Source organism: Limulus polyphemus, unplaced genomic scaffold (genome assembly GCF_000517525.1).
Source record: "Limulus polyphemus unplaced genomic scaffold, Limulus_polyphemus-2.1.2 Scaffold980, whole genome shotgun sequence".
NCBI classification, from domain to species: Eukaryota; Metazoa; Arthropoda; class Merostomata; order Xiphosura; family Limulidae; genus Limulus; species Limulus polyphemus.
This window is the reverse complement of record NW_013666590.1, coordinates 331,964-344,298: the sequence shown is the minus strand read 5'-3', so window position 1 is coordinate 344,298 and position 12,335 is coordinate 331,964. Positions and strand designations below refer to the sequence as shown.

Here is a 12,335-nt window from a genome sequence, read left to right as displayed (position 1 = left end):
AAGTATTTCATTTAGCCACTGTTTGGTCGTAGATTATTAATGCATAAGTATTTCATTTAGCCACTGGGTGGTCATAGATGATTAATGCATAAGTATTTCATTTAGCCACTGGGTGGTCATAGATGATTAATGAATAAGTATTTCATTTAGCTACTGAGTGGTCATAGATGATTAATGAATAAGTATTTCATTTAGCTACTGAGTGGTCATAGATGATTAATGAATAAGTATTTCATTTAGCCACTGGGGTGGTCATAGATGATTAATGAATAAGTATTTCATTTGGTCATAGATGATTAATGAATAAGTATTTCATTTAGCCACCGGGTGGTCACAGATGATTAATTAATGAGTATTTCATTTAGCCACCGAGTGGTCACAGATGATTAATTAATGAGTATCTCATTTAGCCACCAGGTGGTCATAGATGATTAATGAATAAGTATTTCATTTGGTCATAGATGATTAATGAATAAGTATTTCTTTCAAGGACCCTAGTACTGTTCACACATTGATTTCAGAAAGTTTTCATTCGGTGCATTCTATTTTTAAAAAACAATCTTTTTGTAAAAAACTACTTGGCCATTGCTACGCTTTCCAAAACTTGCGATACCCAGATAGTTTGTTTTTCTTATTAAACAAGTATTTTCTTTTTTTCTAGCCCAGGCCTGTTCATGGGTGATAAAGACAAACACGAACTGTTTCTGCCGTGCTTCTACAACATTTAAAAACACTTGAAGTGCTAAAGAATTAACATTCAAGTAGCTACTTACCACAAGAGTCACCTGAATCCTTGAATCGAATTTAAAGACAGCATGAAAGCATACTCTATTGCAGAGCACAAGATCTGGCTGACTGTTTTCTATAACAAAGTCACTCCATTTCAAGCCGCTTCCATCTGGTTTTCGTAACAGCTTGCTTCTAGCTTTTAATGCCTAGAATGGTTGTGTTAATGAACTTAGTTTCATGAAATAAACAACGAACTTCATGTTAAACTTACAAACATATCGTTATTTAAATGTTGAAATTCAACAATCTCGCTTAAAATGTCGTAATGCCTTGAAAATATAATAACTTCTTTAACGTTAATAAAAGCAGTATAGATATAGGCCCTGCTTAAGTGAACATATACTAGTAAAGACCCATATATATACATGTAGTCCCTGTTTGAGTTAAAATACGCTAATAAAGACAATTATATATAGGCCCTACATAAATGAACATATACAAGTTAAAACATATATATATAGTCTCTGTTTGAGTTCAAAGACTAATAAAGACAGTTATAGATATAGGTCCTGTTTGAATAAACTTATACTAGTTAAAACATTCATCACTAAGCACGGTAGATGGGTCGAGAAAAAAAATGGCCGACGCATTCTACCTACTTCTCTATGATGCTTACAAATAACTGCTAGTTGCCATCTATTCCAGTTTACTCATCATGACTAAACAATCTATCAAAGAATGTCAATCTTTCTGTTTCCACGCTAGCCAAAACAAAAACAGCTTGAGAACAGGGTGAAACAGGAATTATCAGCTAGTAATAGATGAACATTAGATGACTGTAACATGTACAATACTCAGTGCTTTCTACAGTATACAAATGGTGTCTTGATGGAGTCAACTTCTATATTATATATGAAGTTGTAAAAAACTCAATACACGTAATATTAAATTTTATTATAAACTTTCACAGTATACACTATATTTTAGTCAGAGGAAAAAACGTCACAAAACAAATAATAAAAACATTTTGTAAATGTAAAATAATGTAGGGATGGGAGTTCCACACAAAAACATGAATATATGAAACATGAACAATACATAGGTCACATGTTCTTTTCTTAGTGTAGGTTCATCAATGTTAAGTCCTAGGAAGTCAAGATTATGATCAGTGATGATTAATAATCTGTTGTAGCCATTTCTATGGTATAATATCAATATATGATGTCATTCCACAAGTGAAATGAAAAAACGGATATGATATTAACAATATCATATATTACCATTAAATTATAAAAGTATAACAAGTGTTCACATATCAACATATTTCGATGAAATTGTTTAAAAAAAAGGAAAAAATCAATAAAGAAAGTTTGTAAAAATGAAACATGATGTAGGGATGTTAATGCAAAGAAGAACAGAAACAAAACCATACAAGAACATTACATAAGTAGCCAACTATTTCCAAGAATAACTTTTAACTACAACTAAATGCTGAATTCCTGTCAGTTACATGAATTCAGGTTTGAATAAAAGAATTTCATCTTAATAGTGTTATACAGTCTTACAGTGGCTAATAATCATGAACTTGTGACATTGACTCAGCACCTACTAGCTGCTTATGTAGGGATTTTTGTATTTTGAGTATTCATCCCTACCTTGTTTCTATACATTTTGGCATTGCCATTCTTGCATCATACTTCATGTTTGCTATTTTTTTGTTACTTTAAAAATATATAGTTCCTGTTTGAGTTAAAAGACAATATAGATATACGTGTTGCTTGAGTTAGCAGATGCTAATTTAAAAAGATAGACGTAGGGCCTGCTTGAGTTAAAGACGCTATTTAATATATATATAGTCCCAGTTTGAGTTCAAAGACGCTAATAAACATAGTTGTAGATATAAGCTATGTTTGAGTTAACAGATACTACTTAAGACAGTATAGGGTTAGCCCCTGTTGGAATTAAAAGACGCTAATGAAAACAAGATAGACATAGGACCTGTTTGAGTTAACAGGTACTAAGTAAAACAGCATAGATATAGGCCCTGTTTAATTTAACACGTACTAAATAAAACAATATAGATATAGGCCCTGTTTAATTTAACACGTACTAAATAAAACAATATAGATATAGGCTCTATTTGAAATAAAAGACGCTAATAAACATAGTTGTAGGAACAGGTCCTGTTGTAAATACAGTTGTAAATACAGATCGGGTTTGAATTAAGGGATACTAAATAAGACAGTATTGGTTTAGACCCTGTTTTAGTTAAAATACGCTGATAAAGGTAGTACTGATATAGGTCCTGTTTGAGTTGAAATACACCGATGAAGACAGCTTAGATATAGGTTCTGTTTGTGTTATTAGATACTAATTAATAGGTATTAATTAAAACAGTATATACATAGGTCCTGTTTGAGATAAAAGACGCTAATAAACACAGTTGTAGGAACAGGTCCTGTTTGAATTAAGGGATACTTAAGTAAGACAGTACAGGTATAACTTTGTGCGAGTTAAAAGACGGTAATAAGGACAGTTGTAAGTACAGGTCCTGTTTGAGTTAAGGAATACTAAGTAAGACAGTATTGGTTTAGACTCTGTTTGAATTAAAAGACGCTAATAAAGGTAGTATTGATATAGGTCCTGTTTGAGTTGAAATACGCCGATGAAGACAGCATAGACATAGGTTCTGTTTATGTTATTATATACTAATTAGTAGTTATTAATTAAAACAGTATAGATATAGGCCCTGTTTATGTTAACATGTACTACTTAAAACAATATGGTATAGGCCCTGTTTGAGTTAACAGGTATTAATTAAAACAGTATAGATATAGGCCCTCTTTGAGTTAACAGGTACTAATTAAAACAGTATAAATATAGGCCCCGTTTGCGTTAACAGGTACTAATTAAAACAATATAGATATAGGCCCTGTTTGCGTTAACAGGTACTAATTAAAACAATATAGACATAGGCCACGTTTGAGTTGAAAGACGCTAATAAGGACAGTTGTAGGTACCGGTCCTGTTTGAGTTAAGGGATAGTATGTAAGACAGTATAGGCATAGGCTTACACATTGGCTATTAAAAAGATACATAATCTATATAAACTAACGTTATATTATTCTGTTAATTGTTCAGGACAAATATGATCACAGTAATATTTAAAGCATGAACCAGTTGAAAACTTATAAGTTATTATGTTCAGTTTAAAGAAAAGAAAAACATCAGTACGATTATATTCTTGTTACTGGCACCGGTCGAAGGACTTGTAATTTATTAAGACAAATCTAACTGTCTAAATATATTTGAATGAACAGTCAGTGTTGCCTAGACTTCATCGGTTTATTGAAATAAAAATTGGCAACCAAAGCATTTTATTCGAACTTTAATTGTTAATTGACATAATTTTAATAGGTGTTGTTTTAATAAACTAACGAAGTGAAGTGTATGGTATTTTATTTATTGTTTCAGATCTTGCGGCACAACTCACGTGATCAAGCAGTCTGACTAAAGCTTCCTGACACGAAGCTACTACAACTGAATAACTAGCAAGCAGATCTTCCCAGGTTTTGTTACCACGATGTCCTGATGAACTACTGGATGGTAGAGGGTGTTGGGAGGGATCTTCGCCCTGGTTTGAACACGAAACTGTCTGACGAGATCCTCCGTCTACAGCCTTGTCCTTTGACTTCGATACCTTTATTTCCGAACCAGTGTCCAAACCTGGAAGTCTGAATGGCACTGTCTTTACCATAATTTCAGTTTTATTGACGTCAGAATGATTTTGTGGAATATCCTGTAATAGAAATATTATATTAAAAAAGACAACCGATCAGAACTAATAATCTGTACTGAATTGTTTAGTTAAATAACTTGTGTTCTGCGTTTTTAACACGTTACCAACGAAATATAAAATCTTGCAGAAGGAGCTTGCAGACTTACACAGCTTGATGACATGGTTTAAAGCTGAGATCTGTATTTTATGAGACAGGTACTTCAAAAATGAGATTGAAGGTTAAAGTCGATTTTCAGTTTTTAATGTATAGGAAATATAACTAGACTATAAACGTCATGTGTATGTTGCATTTAATTTTTAAGCAATAAACATATAAAGTTATTTTGTTAAGCACAAAGCTACACAATACGCTATCTGTAGTATGCCCATCACGGTTATCGAAACCAAATAAACTAACTTGAAAATAAAGGAACCAATTAACATAAAAGAAATTCTGTAAATAACAAACGTATCATTAGAGATTTATATATATAAAAATATATCTTAGCGTGAAAACATACATTGTTAAAGTAGCCAAAAAGTAATAAATAAACACGTGATTGGTTGAACTTCAAACAAAATTTAAGACATACTCATACAATGAGTGTTTATCTTAATTAATTACTATTTACAGCTTCAGAATTTGTAGCTCAGTACTATTAGGCATTTTGTTATTCTCAGGTGCACTAATTTTTCTTAATAGTAAGGTGCCTGTTCTTTAAGTTCAATCTTTACTGCACATCAAAAATAATAAAAATATGTAACTAGGTGTATTTAAAGGTGCCTGTACTGTAAGTTCAACCTTTACTGCACACTAAACATAATACAAATATGTAACTAGGTGTATTTAAAGGTGCCTGTACTGTAAGTTCAACCTTTACTGCACACCAAACATAATACAAATATGTAACTAGGTGTATTTAAAGGTGCCTGTACTGTAAGTTCAATCTTTACTGCACACCAAGCATAATACAAACATGTAAGTAGGTGTATTTAAAGGTGCCAGTACTTTAAGTTCAATCTTTGCTGCACACCAAACATAATCAAAATATGTAACTAGGTGTATTTAAAGGTGCCTGTACTGTAAGTTCAATCGTTACTGCACACCAAACATAATACAAATATGTAACTAGGTGTATTTAAAGGTTCCTGTACTTTAAGTTCAATATTTACTGCACACCAAACATAATAAAAATATGTAACTAGGTGTATTTAAAAAAGCACTCAAACTTACAGGACAGGCAACTTTAAATACACTTAGTTATATATTTGTATTATATTTGGTGTGCAGTAAAGATTGAATTTACAGTACAGGCACCCTATGAAGTACAATATGATATGTTTTAAACTAAGAAACTAGAACATTATATATACAGTTCTATAACACTTTTCTTCTCAAGACTCGTGTGCTGCCTACGTCATTCACATCGAAAATTAAAGCGCTTGACTCGACAGTATGTTCGACTATAGAGAAATCTTTCCTACTAGGAACTTAGCTACTTCATTGACCAGCAGTCTATAGTCAAAACTAAATGTAATCAAATGCGTAAAAAATAATTGAATCTTTTAGTTGCACTTTAGAGTTACAGAAATTTCTAACACCCAGACCTGCAACCGCTTAAAATCAACAATTGTATATAAAAATATGTATCATTATGAATGAAGGGAACTTAGAGTGAGTCAGTTGTTTTAAGAAAACTACCAGAAGCTTTCCATTAATGTTGTTAATGCCAAAACATTATAATTGTATATAATACAACTAATACTTTAGGGAACTTAAAAGTTGACACGAAAACTGCAAATTTTGTATTAAAATCTTTTACTTAAAAAAAAATCAGCTCCAGTATAATACTTAGTTAAATTTCAAGAAAAAACATCCTAATTATGGGTTTGCGAAATGTTTCATTGTGGGACATGCTTTACAACATACAGAAATATTTAAGGTGTTAGGACTGTAGTATTGTTGTATTCCTCTAACTTCAAAAACGTGGTTTTTGAGGGGCTCAATTGCATACGTGATGAAAAGATTATTCAACCCGAAATATATTATACGTCAATATAGTGAAGATGGTTTTGTGATTTACAAAAACATATATAAAAACAATAAAGAGAAACTTAACAAACAATCTAGTGCTGTAAAAAACATCAAAATTATGCCTCAATATTATCACAAATTACATCGAAAATGATAGAACAAATTTAATAAACCCAATTGACACAAAACTGTATTGGCAAAACGATGTATAAATGTACAGTATTAGGAATCAAGCAGCTTATGCAACAATTGAATATTTCAGTCTAAGTATACGATACAGTGTTATTAATACGCCAGTATAATAAGAAATTGATATTGGAGTGAATATGTTTTCTTCTTTGTTCAGTGTGCAAAGTGCAGTTTAAAGTATAATACTGACTGATTATCTCTACATTACATATTATGTGTGTAAATTAAGGATGAGTTTCGGGTCAGTATGTGATCTAGCCTCAGCAAAGAAACTGACAAAGTTCAAGTGTTGAGCACCTGTTTGTGTGTAGAAAAGATTTAATGCCAAAACATGCATTTTACTAAGTACATATTGTAAAATTATTCTAACTGAAATTAAATTGTTACAATTACGTCTATATTCCTTACAGACTTAATTATGTACTTTTTCCAAACATTACTTTTAAAACACACTGAACATCAAAACCGCGTGTTGAAGCAAAGGTAATTTTCAGAATTCTCTCGATACGGGTAAGTTTGAATTTAAGCTTTAGCCCCTCCTAATATAGTCTCCTTGATTTTGATGAAATATATCTGGTTACTTCAGATATATAAACAGAAACATAAACAGAAATTCAATAAGTTTATTAAAAAATGAATCGATCGATAAAAATCATCTCATATTCTTGTGTAGCTTATTAAGTCTTTCTAATTGACCTTAAAAGTCAACAATACAGAAACTTCTCATGAATACAGCAATAAACATCCAAGATTTGTGTAATTATTCTTTTTTATTATTCTAACAAATTAAAGTTAAGAAAGAATATAATCACGGTACATGAAACAAACGTTAGAATTACAACTTTCAGATAACTGCAATCCATACATACAATTCTTCATTCCCAAAGATCAAATATTGTTAAGGCAAAGTGATATCGCTTCATCCCCAAAGACCAAATATGGTTATGGCAAGGTGATATCGCTATATGCCCAAATATCAAATATGGTTATGGCAAGGTGATATCGCTATATGCCCAAAGATCAAATATTGTTATGGCAAGGTGATATCGCTTTATCCCCAAAGATCAAATACGGTTATGGCAAGGTGATATCGCTATATGCCCAAAGATCAAATATTGTTATGGCAAGGTGATATCGCTTTATCCCCAAAGATCAAATACGGTTATGGCAAGGTGATATCGGTTCATCCCCAAAGATCAAATATGGTTATGGCAAGGTGATATCGCTTCCTTCCCAAAGATCAAATATGGTTATGGCAAGGTGATATCGCTTCCTCCCCAAAGATCATATATTGTTATGGCAAGGTGATATCGCTTTATTTCCAAAGATCAAATGTGGTTATGGCAAGGTGATATCGCTTCCTCCCCGAAGATCAAATATGGTTATAGCAAGGTGATATCTCTTCATCACTAAAGATCAAATATGGTTAAGGCAAGGTGATATCGCTTTATCTCCAAATATTAAATATGGTTATGGCAAGGTGATATCGCTTCATCCCGAAAGATCAAATATGGTTATGGCAAGGTGATATCGCTTCCTCCCCAAAGATAAAATATGGTTATGGCTAGGTGATATCGCTTTCTCCCCAAAGATCAAATATGGTTATGACAAGGTGATATCGCTTTATTCTCAAAGATCAAATATGGTAATGACAAGGTGATATCGCTATATCCCCAAAGATCAAATATGGTTATGGCAATGTGATATCGCTATATGCCCAAAGATCAAATATGGTTATGGCAAGGTGATATCGCTATATGCCCAAAGATCAAATATGGTAATGGCAAGGTGATATCGCTTCATCCCCAAAGATCAGACATGTAATCCTACATATCTAGTCATTAATAATAAAACTGAGTATTAACTAGCACGTGGCATGTAGCCTTACATATCTAGTTAATAATAATAAAACTGAGTATCAGCCAGCACTTGGCATATAACCCTACATATGAAGTCAATAATAATAAAACTGAGTATTAAACAGCACGTGGCATGTAACCCTACATATCAAGTCAATAATAATAAAACTGAGTATCAGTCAGCACGCGGCATGTAACCCTACATACCTAGTCAATAATAATAAAAGTGATTATCAGCCAGCACGTGGCATGTAACCCTACATATCGAGTCAATAATAATAAAACTGAGTATCAGCCAGCACGTGGCATGTAGCCCTACATATCTAGTGAATAATAATAAAACTGAGTATTAGCCATCACGTGGAATGTAGACCTACATATCTAGTCAATAATAATAAAAGTGAGTATTAGCCAGCACGTGGCATGTAACCCTACATATCTAGTGAATAATAATAAAACTGAGTATTAGCCAGCACGTGTCATGTAACCCTACATATCTAGTTAATAATAATAAAACTGAGTATTAGCCAGCACGTGTCATGTAACCCTACATATCTAGTGAATAATAATAAAAGTGAGTATTAGCCAGCACGTGGCATGTAGCCCTACATATCATAACACTTCCCTTACCTCTACAGTTGGCTGGATACCAAATTCTGTCTTCTGTTCTTCCTTGTTCTGGTGTTCTTCTGTTGTTTCATAATACGTACGTTCACTAATGCTTCCCTCTCCCTTCTAGTAGAGGAAGTATAAAAAGGAAAATAAGGCGTCCAAACCCATACTTATCTTAATATAATAAGATAAATTTCAATATAAAACTCTACAACATTTTTCGGTATGAAAGAATAAAAAATCCTATAATTTTTAGACATCTCCATTTATGAGAGGGTGAAATACATTACATTTTAAATTTTTGAAGAAATGTTATCTTTAATGATTTCACATCCTTTTGCTAAGTGTCACAGTTGACGTAAGACACCTACAATCACGTGCACTTTTATTATTATTTTTTAATTTACTGTTTTACGATCCTACCTTAAATTCAACGTTTTGGTAGTGGTGACTGGAAGTACTTTCCGCCCTCCCTACTGGCTCGTACCAGTCTTCCTTTCCGATCTTCGTGAGTCTTCGTGCCTTCAGTTGCTGAAGGTGAAGTTCGTTCCGAGTTTTTGGACGTTGAAAGGTAACGTACGTCTCCTTCATAAACCAGAATTGTAGGACTGTATTAGAGTGCTGGGTTTGTTCACTTACATATATTCCTGTTATTTTATTCCTCAGTAAATAAACTTATGCTTTTTATCATATTATCGCGATGCATAAACATGCAATATATATTAATTATCAAAATAAATAATTGGAAATTAAAATAACAATTAAATTGTCAATCATACTTAATACACGTGAGATTAATTATAATTACCAAACTAGATAGGCTATGTGTGTGTAGGGCTGAAGATGTGTTTATTACAAAACGCCCTCTCTAGGACCCTCAGTTAGCAAACACAATAACGCACGTTGTTATTTGAAGTCACGACAGCGAGAAAACGCTATCTTCTGTAACACAAAATAAACACTCAATGATTTTAAGACTCATTCAACTATTTAGCTTAAAAACTTAGTAACGTTAGGAACGACCCGTTTCACCTTTTCAACATTTTAACTTTGTTTGAAATAAAATAACAATGCCGTTTCCTTTATTCGGTTTTAAGATGATAATGTATTTTGTTAAACAATGCGTGTTTCTCCTCCAGGCCGATAGCTTTACTTCCAAAATAAAAGAAATGTAGACCTGGCTATTGATATGAGTTTTGACACTACTATACGTTTCACTATATACTTTCACTATATACGTTTCACTACTGTACGTTTCACTATATACTTTCACTATATACGTTTCACTACTGTACGTTTCACCACTTGCTTAATAGATTTCTCTCTTCTTGAATGAGGTCAGGTAATAAGAGCTTTTCCGGTAATACTCCAAACCTTAATCCCCTAGATAAAACTCTTAATTTTTACCACCTCTGTAAGAGTGTAAATGGATAGATTAGTAATGACTTTTTATTATCCCCTCTCTGTTTTTTTTTTCAATATTTGTAATTTCTTAACATGGTTTAGTCTAAAGCGGATCACATGTGAAAAATCAACACAGCTGACATGTTCTCATGAACAGCCAATTTAGTCATCGATGTCCTGAACATAGTTGTTTTAGCAGCGGAAGTGACACTTCAAGCAACCGGTATTTTAAGAACGAACACATATCGTAAAAACATTTTTTTTTTAAATTTTATTTAGAATTTGATACGCTTCAGTGTGCAGTTTTACTAATAAAGACTTTAGTAAAGGGAACTATTATAAGTTTAGGATCAAGTGTTCAGCGTGCATATCTGCTGACGGAAGATCCAAGGTTTATGTCGCGATATCCCGCTGAACACCGTCCACACTTTAATCAGTGGGAATGTTATAATTATAACAGTCAATCCCACTAATCGACAACGAGTAGCCGCATTAATTTTCTTAAACAACAGAAACTTTGCTTATGATAAGAAAAAACATATATAATTTCCACATAACATAAGATAATTAGTTTCCACATGACACAAGATAATTAGTTCCATATAACATAAGATATATAGTTTCCATATAACAGCAGAAGATATATAGTTCCATATAACATAAGATATATAGTTTCCATATAACAGCAGAAGATATATAGTTCCATATAACATAAGATATATAGTTTACATATAACATAAGATATATAGTTTTCATATAACATCAGAAGATATATAGTTCCATATAACATCAGAAGATATATAGTTCCATATAACATAAGATATATAGTTTACATATAACATAAGATATATAGTTTCCATATAACAGCAGAAGATATATAGTTCCATATAACATAAGATATATAGTTTCCATATAACAGCATAATATATATAGTTTCAATATAACAATATAAGATATATATTTTCCATATAACAGCATAAGATATATAGTTTCCATATAACAGCATAATATATATAGTTTCTATATAACATACCAAAATTTGAATATTCAGATTTCATACTAGGTCGGAAAAGCCTTCGAGGTACCTGGGGCTTTGGAGGAAGACCGCAAGGTGACTCTTCGTCCGAAATAAGACCTGACCCCTAGTGAAAATAGATATATTTAGAAAAGGTTTAGATGTGCTCTCGAGTAACGTTCAATGGAAGCACAAGGGATTAATATAAATAATTATCTTATTATAAGATTTCTCGTGAAACCAAATTTTTTAACCGAAAGATTCAAATAAAAACCTACCCGGAAGAAGAAAAACTTGCAAAAAAAAAGAAGAAATTACCTCTTTTAAAGCTAATTTTAATTTTGTTTACTTTTCTTATAATTATATGCACTGATTTAATTGAAAATAGAAAATATAACGTTTCCTTAAACAACTGAATCAAAACACGTTACCATGCTAATGAACAAAACAAAATTAATGTATTCAGGGTTAATAGTAACACGTTACCATGCTAACGAACAAAACGATTTGTTCATTAGCATGGTAACGCGTTATTATTAACCATGAATATAATAATTTTGATTTGTTCATTAGCATGGTAACGCGTTATTATTAAACCTGAATACAATAATTTTGATTTGTTCATTAGCATGGTAACGCGTTATTATTAATCCTGAATATAATAATTTTGATTTGTTCATTAGCATGGTAACGCGTTATTATTAAACCTGAATA

General features: G+C 32.0%; 1 protein-coding gene across 1 annotated transcript in view; it reads right to left on the bottom strand.

Annotated features, from left to right (window-relative positions):
* Window positions 1-12,335, bottom strand: part of LOC106461527 — a 66,013-nt gene that overhangs the window by 2,955 nt on the left and 50,723 nt on the right. The window contains exons 4-9 of the mRNA XM_013921360.2: window positions 11,640-11,748; window positions 9,638-9,787; window positions 9,367-9,371; window positions 9,221-9,325; window positions 4,223-4,528; window positions 774-935 (exon numbers count right to left, since the gene is read on the bottom strand). Coding sequence (XP_013776814.2) covers window positions 774-935; window positions 4,223-4,528; window positions 9,221-9,325; window positions 9,367-9,371; window positions 9,638-9,787; window positions 11,640-11,748 — 837 coding nt within the window. The remainder of the gene's footprint in view (window positions 1-773; window positions 936-4,222; window positions 4,529-9,220; window positions 9,326-9,366; window positions 9,372-9,637; window positions 9,788-11,639; window positions 11,749-12,335) is intronic.